Genomic DNA, 19,848 nt, shown 5'->3' with positions numbered 1-19,848 from the left:
TTGTTACCCATTATTACTAGTGGGTAAGAAAGTTATTTCAATATTTGATTCAAATTAAAAATCTGTAATAATCTAACCCTTAAAATTTATTATAAAAATATAAAAAAGGGAGTAGCACTTCTCCTAAAATAGGACAAAAATAGAATTTAGCCAAAGAAAAAAAAGAAAAAAAAAAGATACAGTAATATGCCAGGTCACCAGAGGTCCAATACAGAAGAAAAGGAAAGAAAGACACCCCACCCCAACCCCCACTACTACTACTACTACTCTAGTGCCCTCCTTTTCTCTCTCCACTCTGGCGTTTGCTCTCTTTGGACTCTATTTTGACTTCTGTACAACACACACACTCTCTCTCTTTCTCTCTCTCCCTCCCCTCTCTCGCTCTTTCTGACTCTTCCATATTATAATTCTTGTTAGCTTAGACTTTGCTTTTAGATCTACCAAATACGCAAACTCCTTTTACTTTACACAAAAACAAATCCAACTACTTCCACTACCCCCACATTACACTACTACTCCCCTTCCCCAAACTTCAACCTCTCCTCATTTCCATTCCCGAATACCCAAAAACCATTAGAAAAAAAAAAAAAAAATTACCACTCTGAGCTCTAAAACTAAACCCTAGATCTGACCCAAACAATGCTCCAGCTCCGGCACCGCCGCGACTCCACTCCGGCCACCACCAAGTGGCACAACAAGGTAATTTCATCTCATTCCAATGGCATTTCCATTTCCACACACAAAAAGGGGAAAATTAGTTTAATTTAATTAATTAGTTTTTGTTTTTTTTGTTGTGTTGAAGTTCGATGAGAATTTGGAGCAGTGGCCGCATCTGAACGAACTGGTACAATGCTACACGGCGGATTGGGTTAAAGACGACAACAAGTATGGTCACTACGACACCATTGGAACGCCGTCGTTTTCTAACCAGATTTATGAAGGCCCCGATACTGACATTGAGACTGGTATTTTATTTTATTTTATTTTTAAATTTATGATATTGAATTTTTGTGTGAGATTTTTATTGAAATGAATGTTATAGTAAAAAGTTAAAAAAAAAAATCAACAGTTAAAGGAAGTGTGTGTGTAAGATATTTATTGACATAAATAGATTGGTAAAAAACAAAGGTGAAAATTTCACTTTACATTTTATAATTTTAATCACTTGTCATTTTAGTCCATTAACTTTGTTTCACATTTTCAATTTAAACTAGAAAAAATGCTAATTTTTAAACTTGGCGGACGCAAATGATCAAAATTGATGGACTAAAATGAAAAATTTGAAAAATTAGTGGATTGAAATGACAAGTTTTTAAACTTAGTGGATTAAATTGACAATTGATAAAAGTTGATGGACTAAAATGAAAGTGTATTTTTAATTTAAGATGTTGCTTATTGTGCAAGTAATCTGAGCGGTTTGAAAAAGGCGAATGGTTAAGAGGAAATTATTATATGTTTGTGTGAAATTTGTGCCGAGTGTTTTGAGAAATTGTTTTGAAACATTTGCAGAAATGCGTCTTGCTAATGCAAGGCGAACAAAGGCGGAAGATACTACTGATGATGACCTTCCGAGTACCTCAGGAAGGCAATTTACTGAGGCGACCTCTGATGTGTCTGTTCCAAAGGTTGTACTCATTTGTCTCTCTTTGTTTTATTAAGAACATATGTAGCACTGATGTATTTATTTTCTCATGTGTTTTAGGAATTTGGTAAAATGCATGCTACTCTAGTTTTTTTTTTATTTTTTATTTTTTTATATCTCGTAAATTTTCCAGGGTTTCATTTAAATTTTTTTTTAATTGATTAATTTGCAGCATTTTGGCCCGTCTCCCCTCCCTGCGTATGAACCAGCGTTTGATTGGGAAAATGAGAGGTCGATGATATTTGGTCAAAGGATTTCAGAAGCTCCTCTTTCACAGTATGCCCCCCACTTTTTTTTCTTCTCCCAGCCATAGGAGTATGAAAATTTTATTTAGGACTAAGGCTTGGTTGTTGTGTTTTTATTGAAAAGGACGCAGTTTCAAAGTCTTATTATGGAGTAGAATCTGCGTTTCTGCTCTTGAAGTTTTTATTATAAGTATGTTTTCTTCTCCTGATTAACTCTCTGTTTCTCTTTTTTTGTTTCATTTTTGGATGGCCTTAGTGGATTGAAGATCTCTGTCAAGGTTCAGTCCCTATCATTTCAAGTGGGATTATTAGGTGAGTTTTTTGCTCTTGGTACTGCAGTCCTCTGATAGTTGCTTCATCATTTCATTGTTATGTTACTGTAGTTGATTTGGTGGTTTAAGCCATCTTAAGATTTCTGAATTTTGATTCTCTCTCTTGTAGAGCCATTCTATGGTACAATTTGCTTATATAACAAGGAGAGAAGAGAAAAGTTGTCTGAGGATTTCCATTTTCGTGTGTTACCAACTGAAATGCAGGATGTAAGTGTAAAACCGATCTAGCACTAATTTGTCCAAAATTTTCTATATCCTTTTATTTTAGCAAAGAGAGTTAAGTATTGCTTACATTATGACCAAGGAAATGTTTTTTCATTTGACACCATTTCCAGGAAAAACTTTCTTTTGAACCACGAGGAATCTTTTATTTGGATGCTCCATCAGCATCAGTTTGTCTTTTAATCCAGTTAGAAAGGCATGCCACTGAAGAAGGCGGAGTTACATCTTCTGTTTATTCACGTAAAGAACCGGTATATCCAAAGAAATCTTTAAATTTTCCTTTCTTACTAGTTGCCCTCAACTTGTTTCATAATGAACTGAAATTTGATATTTGTGTGGATTATCAGTCAGCAACATTCTTGGTGTGCCTTTTTCTTGTTTCTTCTCTCTCCTTTAAATAGAAAATGTCCATTCTCTGTCACTTTTCTCTTGTTTTCAATTTTGGTTCTGTTGACATCTTGAGAAATCAATGCCATGTCTGTATTTAACAAATTGCTTAATTTTGTTAACATTTGTTAGAATTCTTGGTCGTTGATGTGGTTATGAAGTTGGGGCTAGAGTTACCACCAACTGTGCCAGTGCTGGCTCCTAGGAAGCATGGATACGTGAGTTTTGGCTTCTTACCTGTTTCCAATATGTATCGGATATGGATACTGGCTGGATTCGGGTACAAATGTAGCCAGAGCGTATCAAAGCAAAAAAAAAAAAGGTTTTTTTATTCTGGGTACAGCCCAGATATGTTCATGATATGGTGGGCTACATCCTAGACATGGGAGAAGAAAGAAAAGGGAAAACAAAGAGATTTGGGTAGAAATAAGTACTGCCACAGGTCACTGGAGGAGTGGAGGTTGTCACAGGTCACTGCAGGTCCTGGTTCCCATCCCCTCGTCGTCTCCCCACTCCTGCTTCTTCGTCTTTCTCCTCATTTGTTTCTTTCATCTCCTTCTTTGTCTTTCTCCTTATTCTCAACTTTTTCTTGTTTTTGTTTTATGTGCCTTGGCTTAAATAGTATTATGTGTATTCCCAACAAATACAGCTATAATAAAAAGTCCAGCTGTCAATTATTCCCAAAGAGTACATTTATTTATTTCTTTTCTTTTTCCCAAAACAGACAGCACCATCATCATCTCGGCACTCAATGGATATTGAAAATTGAACATAAACAATCATTTTAAAGCATAAGCCTAATATTCTTTTTATTATGTTACAGTCTTATATGTAATTTTTATCATGTTTTTATATATTCTTTTTTCCTAAAAAATCTTGTATATAGTTTTAAATTTATTATTTTTTAAAATAGTGTTTATGTTTATTAATTAATTTTAAATTTTCCTTTAGATTAATTTTAGATATTTTTTCAAACATGTTATTGTTGCTTAATTTTAAGACCAAAAATAAACAAAATCGTCCAAAATTATTTAAATATACCTAAAAAAATATTAATTAATTAAATAATGGCTAAATTGCAAATTACACCCCTGAAGTATGAGGGTGATTGGATTTGATACCTTGAAGTTTCAGAATTTGAATTTTACCCCCTGAAGTTTGGTGATGTTTGAATTTTCCACCCTGATATTTCGGAATTTGGATTTTACCCCTATAGGTTAGGAGTGTTTGGATTTTACTCCCTAAAGTTTTGGAGTGTTTTGATTTTACACCCCAAAGTTTCAGAATTTGGGGGTGTAAAATCCAAACACCCCTAAACTTTAGGGAGTAAAATCCAAGTTCTGAAACATTAGGGTGTAAAATCAAAGCACCTCAAACTTTGGGGGGTAAAATCCAAGTTCTGAAACTTTAAGGTGTAAAGTCCAATCACTCCCAAACTTTAGGGGTGTAATTTGCAATTTACCCTTAAATAATTGCTGTATCCCCTACGTATCGTATCCTAAGTTTTTAAAGAAATGTTGTATCCCCGTACCCATATCTGTATAGTACCAATACTCATCTCCTTACTTGTGCCATCATAGGCTGGCTTTGGTCCCCCCCTGACCTGCTGGGTTTCAACCTGGTCTCGGCATTTGTATTGATCATCACTCTTTTCAGTCCTGGATGTCATGACATCTTGAATACACTTCTCTGTGAACCATTTGAAATGACTTTGCAAAATTCTGTGTGTGTGTGTTGTTGATGGAATTTTTCTTTTCCTTACTTTCAATAATCTGATGCAAATTTATTCTTTTCATTGATTGCTTGATTGAACTATTCTGTTTTTGTAAATTCATTGCATTATCCTATCTGAACAGGGGCATTTGTCTGAGAGAGAAAGGCAGAAACTGCAGGTGTGGTCTCAAATCATGCCTTTCAGAGAATCCTTTGCCTGGGCTATGGTTTCGTTATTTGATAACAGCATTGGTGCAGCTACTGGAGGGTCTGCTTCCCCCAGCAGCCCTCTTGCTCCTAGTGTATCTGGCTCAAGTTCCCATGAGGGTGTGTTTGAGCCCAGTACAAAGATCACATTAGATGGAAAGCTGGGTTATTCAAGTGGAAGCTCTGTCATTGTTGAAATTTCAAACTTGAGTAAAGTTAAAGAAAGCTATACTGAGGACTCGCTTCAGGTAGGAAGAGATTTATTTGTATTTTTGAGGCCTCATTCTTGTAGGTTTTTAAGGTTCCTGTCTATGGTGGTTTAGAAATAATACATGAAATTATTGCTAACATTATTATATGCTAATGAATTGATTTAAACTACTTGGCCTTTGATTGATTGTCCCCCCATGATGCATTGGCAAAATTTTTGGTGTCATTCACTTGCTTAAATCATTGTGAACTTTATGTCCACCTCCTATTCTGACTGTCTATGTACAGCTTCCCTAAGATTTATAGCCTGCTATTAATTTTTTATGTACTTTGCCTCCCGTAACTCCAATTGCCACTTTGCCATATTCTTTTTCTTTTTTCAAACGGTGATGTTGCATGTTGGTTAGCTGTCTTTTTATTATTCTTGTTGATATATTACATAAAGTTTGGGTCCCTATTTAGTTTTGTCCTTGATTTGCCATTAGGCATCTTATGTTATCACTAAGGAATCAGGTGGAATTCACAGCTATGCTTTGATACTTGATTTGAAACCCTTGTTGTTCAACCTTAACTACTGATTTGGAACGACTTAAGTTCAAATATATGAGAAGGATATGGCTGGAATATGTAAAATCGCACCTCCTAAAAGATTACTCTAGAATATATGGGAAATGATAGGGACGTGCTCATTAGTTCACTAGTGGTGAGTGGAAGCAAGGTTATTAGGTAAAAGCCTGGGCAGAACCAGACACGTGAGTGTTCCTGCATGTTGTTCTTCTGAGCTTCATTCTTTAGATTTGCTGATACTGGAGTCTTGAAAAATAGATTCTCCAGATCCATTCCAATTTTCCAGATATGCCAAGAAGCTTGTCAACATGTAACCTGCCATGGGTGAGCCCACTGAAAGAAACCGGTTTCTCTCTCCCTCTCTCTCTTGTTTGGATAGGTAATAATCAATTTATTGAAAAAAGACTACTTCATGAACAATGGACACAAAGAAGCCCAAAGAATTACAACAATAAAAATTATGTGAAAAAAGGCAACAAATCTATAAACTCCACAATAGAAGTACTATTAGTGAACCCCCAATGTGTGAGGCAAATCGAACAAAGAACCAGTAAACATCTCTAACAACTGAGTCCCTGTACTTCCGCATCCTTGATGTACGCCGATTGTGTTCACGCCAAATAGTCCACATCAAGCATAACGGAACTAAGTTCTGGACCTGCTATAATAGCTTGATTTTTGCAGACTATTTCTCTGGATAGGTAAAATATTATCTTTTTTCTTTTGACGAGAAAATAAGAACTTTGATTAAAGGGTGCAAAAGGGGCATACACATGTACATGGGGTGTAAATAAAGAAGAGAAACAAGTGCTACCTCACAATCAAGACAAGTATGATTTGGTGAATCCCCATTTGCTTTACACATGCAACTCCAATCCAAACTTATCAGTTAGAATTTTTCCTTTTGTAGCTGTCCAAGCAAAGAATACCGCACAGGGACTTTGGCTTGCCAAATTGATCTCCAAGGAAAGTTCCTATAGTCCTTTCTCAAAAAAGTTGGTGCTCTGCACTATCTTGCTCCCTGAGAGGATAAGTGTATCACTTGAATGTGATAATCATCTATTATTATTTCTTTTCTTTTTAAAATTCCAGAGAATGCACAAGGGATACTTTTCATCATCACTTTCTTCCTCCTAACCAATATACTGCCACTGAAAGTTTTAGTTGCTAAATTCTGCATTTGATGCTAGCCAAAAGCCAGAGGAAGGTACCTTAGTAGCTAACCTTCAAATTATTGCATAGATGAGGAAAGTGGTAGGCTAGGTGCCAATAAGCTCTAGCTCTAGCTCAAACAACACTTTCTCTTCCCCCAATAATGGAATGGAGGGTAAGGTTGTGAGTTCAAGATCCATAGGATGTGTGTTACTTACCAATCAAAAAAGAGTGAGAGGCTAAGAGCCAGACATGACTTAGTCTACCATCAATATGTGATGAATGAGTCCTTAGTGGGCTTGCCTTTTCAATGGATCATTTGTATGTTAGTTCATTGCTGGGCATGTGAATATTTATGGATACTCTGTAGGCATCTCTTTTATTTTCTTCTTCTTCCTTTTTCCCCCCTAAATGTGAGCATGTGAAGTCTTCTCTTTTACTTATCATTAAAAGTTTAATTAATATACTGCTCAATAACTTTTTTTTTGTTGTTATTTGTTGTTGGGGTATACATAGGATCCGAAACGGAAGGTCCATAAACCTGTGAAAGGTGTTTTGCGACTGGAAATTGAGAAGCACCAGATTGGCCAAGCTGACTTGGACAATATATCAGAAACTGGGAGTGTGACCAATGATTCCATTGACCTGGGGGACCGCATTGCTGATTCCACATTCAGAAAGTTCACCAATAATGGTTCTGATGGGCCTCAGAGTAGTAACTCAAAGTGGAATTTATATGATGGGAAAGAAATTTCTGGAAATGGATCGAATTTGCATGGAAATGCTGATTTCAGCGTTGATGATGTAAGTATAATGCCCTTGTACAAACTAGGATCCTGTCCATTTGGTTTTATTGAGTGTGTCCATCTGAAAATTCACAGCTGTTTCATCATGATGGAAATGCCATGAATACACCATGAAGGTTTTTGTGGTTTTGATGCATGCATCAGTTTTCGTATTTATTTTTAACTTATTTTTATGGTTCAGTCTGCCCGCATGCGTGCTTATAAATATGGGTGAATGCAGTTGTTCTCAACCTATTACTTCCATCTTGTATTAAAATATTTGTTTGTCTTCTTCTATCTGGTGTTTGGTGGATCTATGTATCATTGATTTTTCAATTTCTTTTTTGGAAAATAAAGCCAATAGTCTTTGGACCAAATTGTATCTGGTCCCATTGTAAACAAGGGCTGGAGGGTGAGACTATGGGTTCTATCCTTTATGGGTGCATGTGTGGTGTTTGCCTATATAAAAAACAAAGAATATAAGCATACTCTATATGTAAAAAAAATTATATAGATCCATCGTATCGTAATGGAGGCACAGTCTGCAGATGCATTTAAAGCTGAAATGGGGTGAGCTAATTTGCAATTTTTACTCTCATTTAATTGCTGGTTGGGATATTGAAGTCTATGACTAGAAAATGAAATAACATACAAAGATGAGTGAGTAGTGAATGATCAAAGAACGAGTGTTCTAATTGAAGCAAGGGTTGATATTTATTTATTAGAGTAATTATACAATCATTTGTCTAGAACAAAATAGCTTTATGCCTCACATATTTTTCTTTTGGTATCTTGGTGGATGTTGATAATAATACTTTTGTCATCTCTTGGTCATCTATTTATTTTTCTTTGTTATCAATATAGTCCTTTTTTACGCCTAAATAGATGACCAACCTTCTAGGGTCTGAATTGTGATCCTATCTTGTTAGGCACTTTGTTTAGAGTATTATATTTCATGTCACTTCTTATTATTTAGATTTTTTGAACTAGTTAGTGTAGTGTAATCAAAATGGAGTTGGGCTCTTGGTCCAGTGTTGGTAAAGTGTGGGGGAGCACTTAAAGCGCAAAGGCCTTTTGGAACTTAGGTGCACAGCGCAAGTGAGCGCTTGATTGAAGTAAATTGCACTTAAAATATATATTTTTTGATAAATTTGAGATAAGAGATCTGAGGCTTGATCCCTGTCTACACAAAAAATCAAGTAATGAAATAATCATATAAATTGAAATAAATTTTTTTTACATAATTCATATAAAATTTATATGAGCCACTTAAAATTGCAAGTCAAGTATTTTTTATTTTGTGGATTAGCTAGATATGAGTACTTTAATGCAATATCCTTTCTTGAATATCCGGTAGTCATACTGACCTATGACTAATTACTAAGAGTTAATAATTTAATCACTTAATGAGTATCAGTCTATAAGATTTAGTCAATATAAGATCAATGGTGGATTGTGGCCCCAAATGGGTCTTATAAAATTTGTAAAGTTGGAGGGTTGGGAAGTGTATAGCAGCACACCGTAGCATTGAATTTTCTATACCCAATCAATGTTTTGTCAATAGTGTTAAGATCTTATGGCTATAATTCAGTTTTGGTTTTTATTTTCTTTGAGAAATGATTGGATTTAAGGTCCCATGAATTTTCATTTATAGTATGAGGAGTGTCAATTCTTTATCCATGTACATCAATTTTAACCATCCCTTCATGAATAATGTTTAGGGGAATAGATCAGAGGGTCCACATTTTTGAACTGTATGCAAATTGAATATACCCTAATTCAGTGGACCCTCTCAAACAATGTGCTTCAGTTGGCTCATTGTTCTTGAATGCATGTTATGTATCCTTGTAACGCTATATGTATTATGAAAATTGTAACATGCAGAATAGCAGTTGACATTTAATAATGTGTCCAGTTAATGTTCTTTTTGTGCATATAACTTTCCAAAATAACTATATGATTAACTTGCAGTTCCAAGCTTTTGACTTCCGCACAACGACGAGAAACGAACCTTTCCTGCAGCTTTTTCATTGTCTGTATGTATATCCCTTGACGGTTAGTTTAAGTCGGAAGAGAAATTTGTTCATACGGGTTGAGCTGAGAGAGGATGATGCTGATATTCGTAGACAGCCTTTAGAGGTAAATCTGTCAATTGTTATATATTTACAGCAGTACGCTTATTCCCCCTTTGTGTGATAAGTTTTTTTTGATAGGTCCCTCTGTGTGATAAGTCAAAGCAGTATGCTTTCTAAATGTCATATTGTTTACATGCATGACTAATTTGACTAGGCAATGTATCCGAGGGAGCTAGGTGCATCACTCCAGAAGTGGGTTAACACGCAAGTTGCTGTTGGGGCTAGAGTGCCTTCTTACCATGACGAGGTTAAAATTGCCCTCCCTGCTATCTGGACGCCAACACATCACCTTTTATTCACATTCTTCCATATTGATCTTCAGACAAAACTAGAAGCTCCAAAGCCAGTGAGTTCTGTTTGTGTTTTTGTATTTCAGACTAGTGCTTTATTTTGTCATATCTTCTTTACTTGATTTTTTAAATTTATATGGCTTGTGTTGTGAGGCTTCTTCAGTTTTATCATATTTACTTCATTGAAATGATCATTTGGTCCCTGTTTTTTCCAGATGGTTGTTGGATATGCATCACTTCCGTTATCGACACATGCTCAGTATGTATTTTCCTTGAAATCTGATCTTTCTCCTTGTTTGTCCTAGTAGCTAGAAGAGTCCATCTTGTCTTTTGTTTTTTCCATATGGCTGCTGATTCTTTAGTAATTCATTAAACAGACTCTTGTATTAATTGACTCATGTTTATATCTACTTTTGATTGTGGCAGCTGCTTGTCTTTGTCTAATTTTTGGGCATAGCCTTGGAATTATTGGGTAGCCACATGTAGTCTGCCTTTCTGGTGGCTAAAAAGTGATTTCATTGGCCATAACTTGTCTGTCTATGCTTCATGAACTACCACGCCATAATTATCTAAGGGTGCGTTTGGATACTACTTATTTTGCTGAAAACTTAAAACAAATAAAAAAAATTTCCGGATTACTGTTCACACCAAAACACTGTTCATTTTCCTATTTGCACTGTTCATGTCCCATGAACAGTGCAATAGGCGCTGGTTTAAAAAGAAAAGAAAAGTCTGAAACGCAAAACGTCCCAAACGTGGACATGATCCAAACGCCACCTAAATAACAATTAATAGCAAATACCTGTAGACTTGATAGCAGTTGAATTAATTGTTTCTACCCTGGAATCAGATATATTTGTTAGAGGTTAATGACCAGGAAAATGCATAGGGAATGCATTTAGAAAAAAGAGGTTTTGTATGCTTGTTAGCAATTGACTATTGTGTGTGGCTCTGTGCTCTGATTTACTATTGTTTGAGCTGGGTAAAAGAGAAACAGAGAGAATTAGATGTCAAGTCAAGAATAATGAACTGAATTCAAAATCCTCCTGTGACATCTTTAAGGGAGTACATGTCACATTCTTGTCTAATGAAAAGGGGCTTCCTAATGCAGTAAACTCAACCTTCCTGAGAAGTGAGAATGTAAGCTGTGGGATCACTTAAAAAAGATGCTGCTGGCTTGCTTGCCAGTGAACCAATAAATTGTAATTTTCTCAACTGGATCCTTTCCCATAGGATTGGTTTCCTTTCTTTGAATTGTATTTGATGTTAAAACTTCATCAAGTATGTGATCATAAACAGATCCATGCTTTGTAAGCATTCTTTCCTGTTAATTTTTGAGTTGTAGAAACGGACTAAATAATGCAATTTTTCTGATTTTATGACCATTTTTATCCTTTGTTTCACAATAATAAATTTAGTACTAGTGTAATTAGTAATTACTGGTCAATTGATATCTAGAAGCGATAATGGATATGGTTCTGCTCAGGTTGCGATCTGAAATTTCTTTGCCAATTATGAAGGAGTTGGTTCCACATTATCTCCAGGACACGGGAAGGGTATGTTCCATAGAACCTTTTCTTCTGTGCACTTATACAGAACATTTTACTTGTTAAATTAAACATTCATCTGTTTTCCCGCATTTTTTTTTCTCTTTGTTTTAGTTCATACTTTGGGTGCAAATCAAACTTAGGCTAGTTAATGATTCCAAAGTAAACACCTGACTGTCGAGTTTCGCTCTCTCTCTCTCTCTCTCACACGCACACGCACACGCACACGCACACGCACACGCACACGCACACACACACGCAAACTCACAAAGTTTTATACTGATTTCATTCTTGTTTATTAGAGTGCTAAATTTCTCAGTTACTTGTTGGCTTTCACGTGCATGGATGAACAAAAGGCATCTCTTTGGTTTTTTTATTTTTAATTTTAATTCTAATTTTGTTGTTTTTGTTTGGCAGTGGGTTTACATAAGCAAAAAATTATTCCTGTTATGGAATCATTTGTATTATTTTATAATTATTATCTTGGAACTTATAACTCCACAGTGATTCAGCATTTAGATATTTGGTTTTCTGATCTGACATTGCCTTTTATCTTCATATTTTTTTAGGAGAGGCTGGATTATTTGGAAGATGGAAAAAATGTCTTTAAACTGCGTTTAAAACTTTGTTCATCTTTATACCCCATCAATGAGCGCATTAGAGACTTTTTTCTTGAATATGATAGACACACGCTGCGAACAAGCCCACCTTGGGGTTCTGAACTTCTGGAGGTATTGTTTGAATTTATGCTTTAATCTTTTCAGTAGTTTAGGCTTTTTGTTTATCATCATAATCATATGTTTCATTCTTGTTCAAAAACTCCCCCCTTTTAATATTTATTATCTATTCATTTTCTTATGTATTTCTTATACCTCTTTGTTCCTGAAGGAAATTCCTTTTCCCAACAACATAAATACAACATCTTGAAGAGTCGTGTACTATTGTGCCATATATTTTCCTTATTGTTTTTTTTTTTTTTTTTTTTTGGTTTTTCCTGCTTCTCCAATTAATGTTAAAACCAAATGAGGTAGAAAACTACCTGGATATGTGTCTTCGTAAGTCTAGGCTAGTACCCTACTATATCAGTTTAAGGTTTTATTGGGATGGGATTCAAAATACGGCTGCCTGCCTGATGCTGACCCTATTGCTGAAAAGATGCAGTGAAGGGCTAGTTTGGACTGTTCAGTTCTCAAGCAGGTCCCAAAATGTCTGTGAAAAACCTAATGGGCAGCATCGAAGCTCGCAATGGATAGACCTTGCTGACCCTGCCTCTGGGCTAGGATACATTCAAAAATACTGTTGCTATCTAGAGACTTACAGCCTTACATGATCTGTTCTATAGGGCCATGCCTCTGTGTCCTTGAGTTATTTTTTGATAGGTATGTGTCCTTGAGTTTAAAGGAGACAGGAATCATCAGAGCGTGATTAATGGTTGGGATCCAAGTCTGAGTCACTTAGATGTAGTATACGATATCAGCAGCTTGGGTCTGGCATGGGTGGTTGTGCCATTGTGTGATAGGCTACCCAGCTTCTATAGTATAAACAGATATGCAAATACTGTGTAGAAACAAGGAAGCTCCTACATGGCAACAACCCAGGTATGTTTCTTTTGGACATGTTGGGGACATGGCTGCCTGCGTGTCTGCTGTGCATCTAGCAAATTCTTTTTTTTAAAAATTTGTCCACAGTCTATAGCTTGTTTTATCCTCAATGTAATCTCTCTCTCGATCTGCACTCATCGGCGCTCAAAACAGTTAGATCAGTGCTTATCCAAACTCATTGACAGTCTGTTTCTCATTTTGAACAGTAGTAAAGAGTCTGCCATCAATATGCATGGTGATGCTGCAAAAGCTGTGAAGGCTTTGGATGACAATGCTATCTACTGTAATGAGCCCTTAGAGCTGATGCCGGGATCAATTTTGAAATTAGATTCAGTGGTATTTCCAGTGGGAGTGAGATTGAGGTTTGATAGTAACAGAGGAACAAAATGGGGATTTTGTTTTTTCATCATGACCAAGGAAGAGAGAGAGCATTATATGGAAAAGTAAAGTTGGTTGCAAGCTGTAAGCATGCCTGTGTGTGCAACATGTGGCATGTTTTCAATGTAACTGGAGGTACCCCACCTAATGTACTGTACTCGTGTGTGCCACGTGTGTTTTGAATGGTAAATTGGAGGTACAACACCTATGTATTGTACTTAATACCTAAGTTTTTTGCCGTAGTAGTAATTTACACGATTACTGGGAACAGGAAAAAATACAAAAAAGGTTGGGTGTGAAGAGGATATTTTTGATCTGAAACTGCAGCTTTTCAGAACTGTTTGAATGGATGGCAGCGTCAAGATTTTTTCCCCTTTCAAACTTATGAACTTCTATTGAGCATTGTAACTTTAGAGCTTGTTTGTGATATTCCTGTGACATGTCCTGTATATTTGATGCATTCCTTTATTTCTTATTAGAACTTAATTCTTGATATTAAAAAAATTATAACAAACTTAAAATATGCCTAAAACTATGTTAATCAATTACTTATTCCATGCCTTTGCCATGTCATGTTTTAGTTTTTCAAAAATTTCTGTTTGTGTCAGTGTTAGTGTCAGTGTCATACCCATGCCCTGTGTCCATGTCCAGGCTTCTTAGTGTATATATAATAGAGGTTGACCAGCTTTATTGAATGGCTTGACTTCAATATGTGCTGATTTCTGTGCAGGCCATTAACAGTTTGAAGAATGTTGATTCCACAGCTTTGCTTCAGTTTCTTCACCCAATTTTGAATATGCTTCTCCATCTTATTGGCAATGGTGGAGAAACCCTACAGGTTTCAGGAAACTTCTACTAGTGCTTTTTATTGTCTCTTTTTTGTGCTTGTGAATTTAATGTTCATATTTTCTTGTGTCGGTTTTCATAATATCCTTGATTTCTTCACTTGAGTGTCACCTTGATATTCTCTTGGGTTCTTTGCTCTATGTTGCCATCTCATTTTCTTTTTAATTTTCTTTCAGGTTGCGGCCTTCAGAGCCATGGTTAATATTGTAACTCGGTGAGGGCGTTTGGATTCAAGGCTGCATTTTACGTTTTGCGTTTCAAGCTTTTTTTTTTTTTTTTTTTTTTTTTCAAGCCGCAGATGTTGACCAGTCGTCCGTGAACAGTGCATCCGTGCACTGTTTACGGACCCACAAATTTCACTTTTCAGCCACTTTTTCATTAAAAATGGGTCCCGCGGTACTATTCACACATTTTAAAATTATTTTGCTACAGTGTTTTCAGTTTTCAGTTTTCAGTTTTCAGCAATAAGTTCTATCCAAACGGACCCGGTATGTATTTCAGTTATGGTCAGAATTATGTACCATGCACACCTATACAGAAATTTGAGGTCTTTGCCACTATGATGCATATTTGTATATCCATGCAAACACTTAATATGTAAATACTTCCATGCTAACAAAGATATGAAGGGCTTTTGAGTGCTGTGTGCAATCACCTATTCTTCTTCTTCTTCTTCTTCTTCTTTTTTTCCTGTGTATATCTTCAATTTTCTTCTTTATTTTTTTGTTTGACTAGTTTGCATAAGACTCGCTTGGTATGATAGGACAAAGTGTGTGTGCCTATTGCCAATGGTGGGTTAGGTATAAGGAAAATAACTACTTTCAATGAAGCCTTTTCGGGGAAATGGCTATGGCAGTTTGGGAATGAGGAGACATGGCTTTGGAGGAGGGTGGTAGCGAGGAAGTTTGGGGAAGAGAGGGGGGGGGGGGGTTGGACTTCTAAGTTGGGTAGGGGTGTTCTTGGGTGTGGTTTATGGAGAGGTATCTACATTCGCTGGGCAGATTTTAGCAAAAACACTAACTTTGCTGTTGGGGTGGGGAGTAGAGTGAAATTTTGGCAAGATGTGTGGTGTGGGGATCAACCCCTTCAACTGGCTTTCTTGAGATTGTATGGTATTGCCACTTATAGGGAGGCCTCTGTTGAATTTTCTTTGTTAAGGTTAGGAGTGAGGGAAAGGAGAAGTTGGAATGTTCGTTTCCTTCGGGATCTTAATGATTGGGAGTCTAATACTTGGGAGGATTTTAATTGTATCTTGGAATCCAATATTCCTTTAACAAATAATGGTGACCGGATGAGATGACGTGGAAGACTAATGGGAATTTTGACATTCGTACGTATGATGACAAGCTGTTCTTCTTCCATTGTCTTTCCTTGGAAAGGTATTTGGAAAGTTAAGGCTCCCCGGCGTGTCTCCTTTATTTGGACTTTGTTTGGGCTTTAGGGTGGAATAAGATTCTTACAGGTGATAATTTGAGACTTAGGGGTTTTGATTTTGTTGATTGGTGCATTATGTGTCGTTGTGTAGAGATTGTGGATCATTTACTGCTTCATTGTGAGAAGGCTCATCAGCTGTGGATTTTTGTTTTTCAATCTTTTGGGTTTTTGTGGGGCCTACCTAGAACGGTTACAGGTCCACTTTTTGGTTGGTGGAATTGGTTGAGGAAGCACTTGTTCAATATTTGGAATTTAGTTCTGTTGTGTTTATTGTGGTGTCTTTGGAAGGAGCGTAATCGGTGGATTTTTGAGGACTTGGACAGCTCCATAGATCAGTTGTGTGCTTCTTTTAGTGGATCTTTATTTGACTGGTCTCGGTTTGGGGACTTACATCTAGTGAATCTCTCCCTTCGTTCCTTTGTTCTCTTCTCTTTTGTAATTAAGTTTCTTTCTTGTTTTTCCTGTTCTTTATTTATTTCTTTTCTTTGTAATTTTGTGGTTTGCTTTGTGCTTTTTATGCATAAATTGGCCTTGCGAATATACTACTTTCTTACTTTCCAAAAAAAAAAAACTAACAGCCCTTCACCTTCTCTTTTGCTCTCTTTTTTTCCTGTAGTTCTACGATTGCATTTCCAATTTAGCATTTAATAGTGTGTAATATTTTCTTTTTTGGTAGGGTGCAACAGGAGTCGGCTGATGATGCTGAGCGAAATCATTTTCTAGTTAACTATGTTGATTATACTTTTGATGACTTTGGTGGTCGTCAAGCACCAGTATATCCTGGTTTGTCAACTGTCTGGGGTAGCTTGGCCCGAAGTAAGGTAATTCTATCTCACTGCTCACATTTTAATCTTCGATGCTAGTTCTAGTGAGGTAATTTACTTCAGAACTTGTAACTATTAAGTGCAATGTATAGAAGAAGTGCATTGGACCAAGAAAAAACAAAAGTGACAACATACAATTCTCTGTAAACCGCCATTGAGTGTATGTCCTGAATGTTATATTGACGGGAGCAATTTAGCATGCAAGTGTAGTATGTAAATTACATGCAATGGTAATTAGCATGCCACTTTTGCAAATTGGTCCTGGTATTCACTTTTGACCAAGTAAAAATAGATTCATTTCAGTATATTGTTTTTGTCAGCTTGGAAATGGAAACATTAATATCAAATGGTTCAGTTAATTGTTTTAATCATCTTTGTTTTTCCCTCTTCTTTGTCTATGAGCATCTTACAAGAAATCTGAACGTGAACATTGACATCAAATCAACAAACAGCCATAAAAACCTAAGCCTGTTTTTTAAATGCAATACGGATCACAATCTTATCCTGATAGATTTTTTAAATTCATTCATTGGTTGCTGTTGAAAATAAAACCTTCCAGCAAATCATTAAACAGCTCTGAAATGCTAGGCCCTATTTGGTTTTTAAAATACAACGACAAGAAAGTTTGGAGACATGCTATTTTTATTGCTTTCAGTTTTTTATTTTTATTTTTATTATTGTTATTTTAATTTTAATTTTTATAAGTAATAAGATTATATAAATCAGAAAAAAGAGTCACCCAAGTATGCAGGAAATATATTGGGGTAGACAATTAGTGACAAAAATTGCATAAATCTAATAAATCAACAGTAGAAATAAAGAAAAGTTCCTTATGGCTGTCAGCCAATTCAATAATGTTCTAAAAATGAACAACTTAAGGTTAGGCAAAAACTTTCAATGTCTTCAAAACTCCCGCTATTTCTTTCCCTCCAAATACACCACTTCAAGCAATGGGGGATAACCATCCAAATATGACCATTTCGATGAAAACCAAAACGACCTTGCCAACAAGCTAAGAGCTCACCTACAGACTCTGGCATCACCCATGAAAGTCCAAATAAAACCAAAATCATTGACCACAAATCTGAAGCAACTGGGCAATTGAGCAGAAGGTGATCAACAGATTCACCATTGCATTTACACATATAGCACAATTTTTAATCCTTACCTTTCTCTTCCCTAAGTTGTCAATAGTAAAAAAATCTACCCCCAAAGCCACAGTCCATACAAAGAAGGCTACTCTCGGAGGAGCTTTTGATTTCCATATGATTTTCCAAGGGGAAGGATGCTCACTGGTGATTGCAGCTGTATCCAGAAGAGAACCAAACATGAAGCCTTTTCTTATCAATGTTTCTAGCACATCTTATCCTCCCCAATCCCTCTAAATCTAAAACCATGAATGGTATCCATGAAAGTCATCAAGGACTTCAATTTACCATTGTATGGCCTGAATGAAGTGTAAATCCCTGTGAAGAACCCCATTGTTGAACACAAAACACTTTATCACCATTTTGTTTTCAAGAATAAATGACCAAAAATACATTCTCAAACATGCTTTTCATCAATTTTTTTAGGGTATGTGCTTGATGTAGGATTTCAAGTTGGAAAACTGTAATTTCTGAGAATTTGTGATAGTTTGGTTGTTCCTTTGACGAACTTAAGAATTACAGTACTCATGAAATGTGAGAATTTCAACTCTGACATTCTACCAAAGAAATCTCAATTCTCACATCACTGATATGAGACTTATTAATTTAAACTTTATACAAAATATTTGAGTAATTTAACAAAAATATGATTTTTTGATCATTGAGGGCATAAGAAAATTACACATAATTTTCAAAGTATTAATTTATGACTTTAAAAAGTACAAAGTGAACAATTTAAAAGATTATTTTCATAATTTAAAGTGTACTTTTAAATATAGAGTAATGAAAGTGCAACATGAATTCAAATTCTTAGCATGCTTAAACACCATAAAGTCTACTATTGTGGATTCAAATTCTCAAAAACCAGTAAATCTCAAGATTTAAATTTCAGCCAAACAGTCAATGAAATCTAGTTCAAATGATACCTCCTCCCTATGTATAAGATTGGGTGGAGGGTAAGGTCATGGCTTTCAGATCCATTGGATGCATTTGGACAAAAACTTTTTTATTAATATTACTACAGAGAGCTATTTCCAGTGAACAGAGCCAAACAAACTTCTATATTCTGTTCTCAATCCCCCATCACTCTTAAGCCAATTACTTACAAAACTTCTACACTAATCCTTAATTAATATTGAAAAATGATAGATAGAATAGAAGCGGAAATAGAGAAATTATTTTTGGTGAAGATGTCAATCCAAATATATTTACATAAATTAATTACATAATTGTTTTTCAATGTCATCCTATTAATTCAAACCGAAATCCTGATTTTGCTATCCTGTTTGTGCCAATATATAATTGATTTTGCTGACAGCCATGAGGAACATTTCTTTATTTTCTAATGTTGATTTATTAGATTTATTTTGTAATTGATTGTCTACCCCAGTATATTTCTTGTATACTTGGGTGACTCTCTTTTCCAGATTTATATAATTTTATTACTTATAAAAAAAAAGTGTTTTCTGCTTATATATCTGTTTGTTTTTCATTTCTTAAACAGTATTAACTTTATTGTGCAGGCTAAAGGCTACCGTGTTGGACCAGTATATGATGATGTTTTGGCTATGGCTTGGTTTTTCCTTGAGCTAATTGTCAAGTCAATGGCATTGGAGAAGACTCGTCTTTTCTATCATAACCTTCCCACAGGTATTTTTGAATTCCCTGAATCTTATTCATGTGATCTCCTAAGATGGCTTTTGCTAATATCCATGTTATTTCTGCATTTATATTTTTAGTAGATGTTGAATTACTAAGAAGTTATTTGGTAGGAGAGAAGGCCGTTGGTCAAGCTTAAATTATTGGAAAGCTTAATAATACTACTTAGGTACATGGTTACCAAGGTTAATATATAGTTTAGCTTCCCAAGTGAAAGCTAGCTTGTGCATCGGATGTGTCCCTCATTTTTTAATGAGGAATTGGATTTTTTAGGTTGAAGGGATTTTCCCACATCTTTGTGCCTCTTTCATCGTAAATATTATCTAGCTAAGTTGCATATATGTCCAAAATCCAAGAAATTAGATATAAAAAATGTAATTTAACATGTAAGGAAAGAAATTTATTTTGTGGCCTTTGATAGGATATGCTTTCAATCTAAAGATGTATGTTGAATAGTATTTTGCTTGTTAAATTTGAGCTCATTAATATTATATAAAGCATGAATAAATTTTGGAATGATTCAT

The 19,848-nt window shown here is 35.5% G+C and overlaps 1 protein-coding gene across 3 annotated transcripts in view; it reads left to right on the top strand.

The window, feature by feature from the left end:
* The first annotated feature begins 244 nt into the window (after positions 1 to 244).
* LOC142615684 (guanine nucleotide exchange factor SPIKE 1-like) overlaps positions 245 to 19,848 on the top strand; it is a 29,848-nt gene continuing 10,244 nt past the window's right edge. For all 3 annotated transcript variants that reach the window (XM_075788443.1, XM_075788444.1, XM_075788441.1), the window contains exons 1-18: positions 245 to 699; positions 803 to 965; positions 1,510 to 1,625; positions 1,815 to 1,918; positions 2,144 to 2,199; positions 2,329 to 2,426; positions 2,555 to 2,692; positions 4,685 to 4,996; positions 7,194 to 7,481; positions 9,434 to 9,601; positions 9,752 to 9,943; positions 10,103 to 10,146; positions 11,374 to 11,443; positions 12,004 to 12,165; positions 14,144 to 14,251; positions 14,436 to 14,473; positions 16,370 to 16,514; positions 19,189 to 19,315. In XM_075788443.1, coding sequence (XP_075644558.1) covers positions 640 to 699; positions 803 to 965; positions 1,510 to 1,625; positions 1,815 to 1,918; positions 2,144 to 2,199; positions 2,329 to 2,426; positions 2,555 to 2,692; positions 4,685 to 4,996; positions 7,194 to 7,481; positions 9,434 to 9,601; positions 9,752 to 9,943; positions 10,103 to 10,146; positions 11,374 to 11,443; positions 12,004 to 12,165; positions 14,144 to 14,251; positions 14,436 to 14,473; positions 16,370 to 16,514; positions 19,189 to 19,315 — 2,389 coding nt within the window. In that variant the 5' untranslated portion in view covers positions 245 to 639. The remainder of the gene's footprint in view (positions 700 to 802; positions 966 to 1,509; positions 1,626 to 1,814; positions 1,919 to 2,143; positions 2,200 to 2,328; positions 2,427 to 2,554; positions 2,693 to 4,684; positions 4,997 to 7,193; positions 7,482 to 9,433; positions 9,602 to 9,751; positions 9,944 to 10,102; positions 10,147 to 11,373; positions 11,444 to 12,003; positions 12,166 to 14,143; positions 14,252 to 14,435; positions 14,474 to 16,369; positions 16,515 to 19,188; positions 19,316 to 19,848) is intronic.

Source organism: Castanea sativa, chromosome 11, assembly GCF_040712315.1.
Source record: "Castanea sativa cultivar Marrone di Chiusa Pesio chromosome 11, ASM4071231v1".
NCBI classification, from domain to species: domain Eukaryota; kingdom Viridiplantae; phylum Streptophyta; class Magnoliopsida; order Fagales; family Fagaceae; genus Castanea; species Castanea sativa.
The sequence above is the reverse complement of the archived record's forward strand: the minus strand, read 5'-3'. Positions and strand labels throughout refer to the sequence as shown.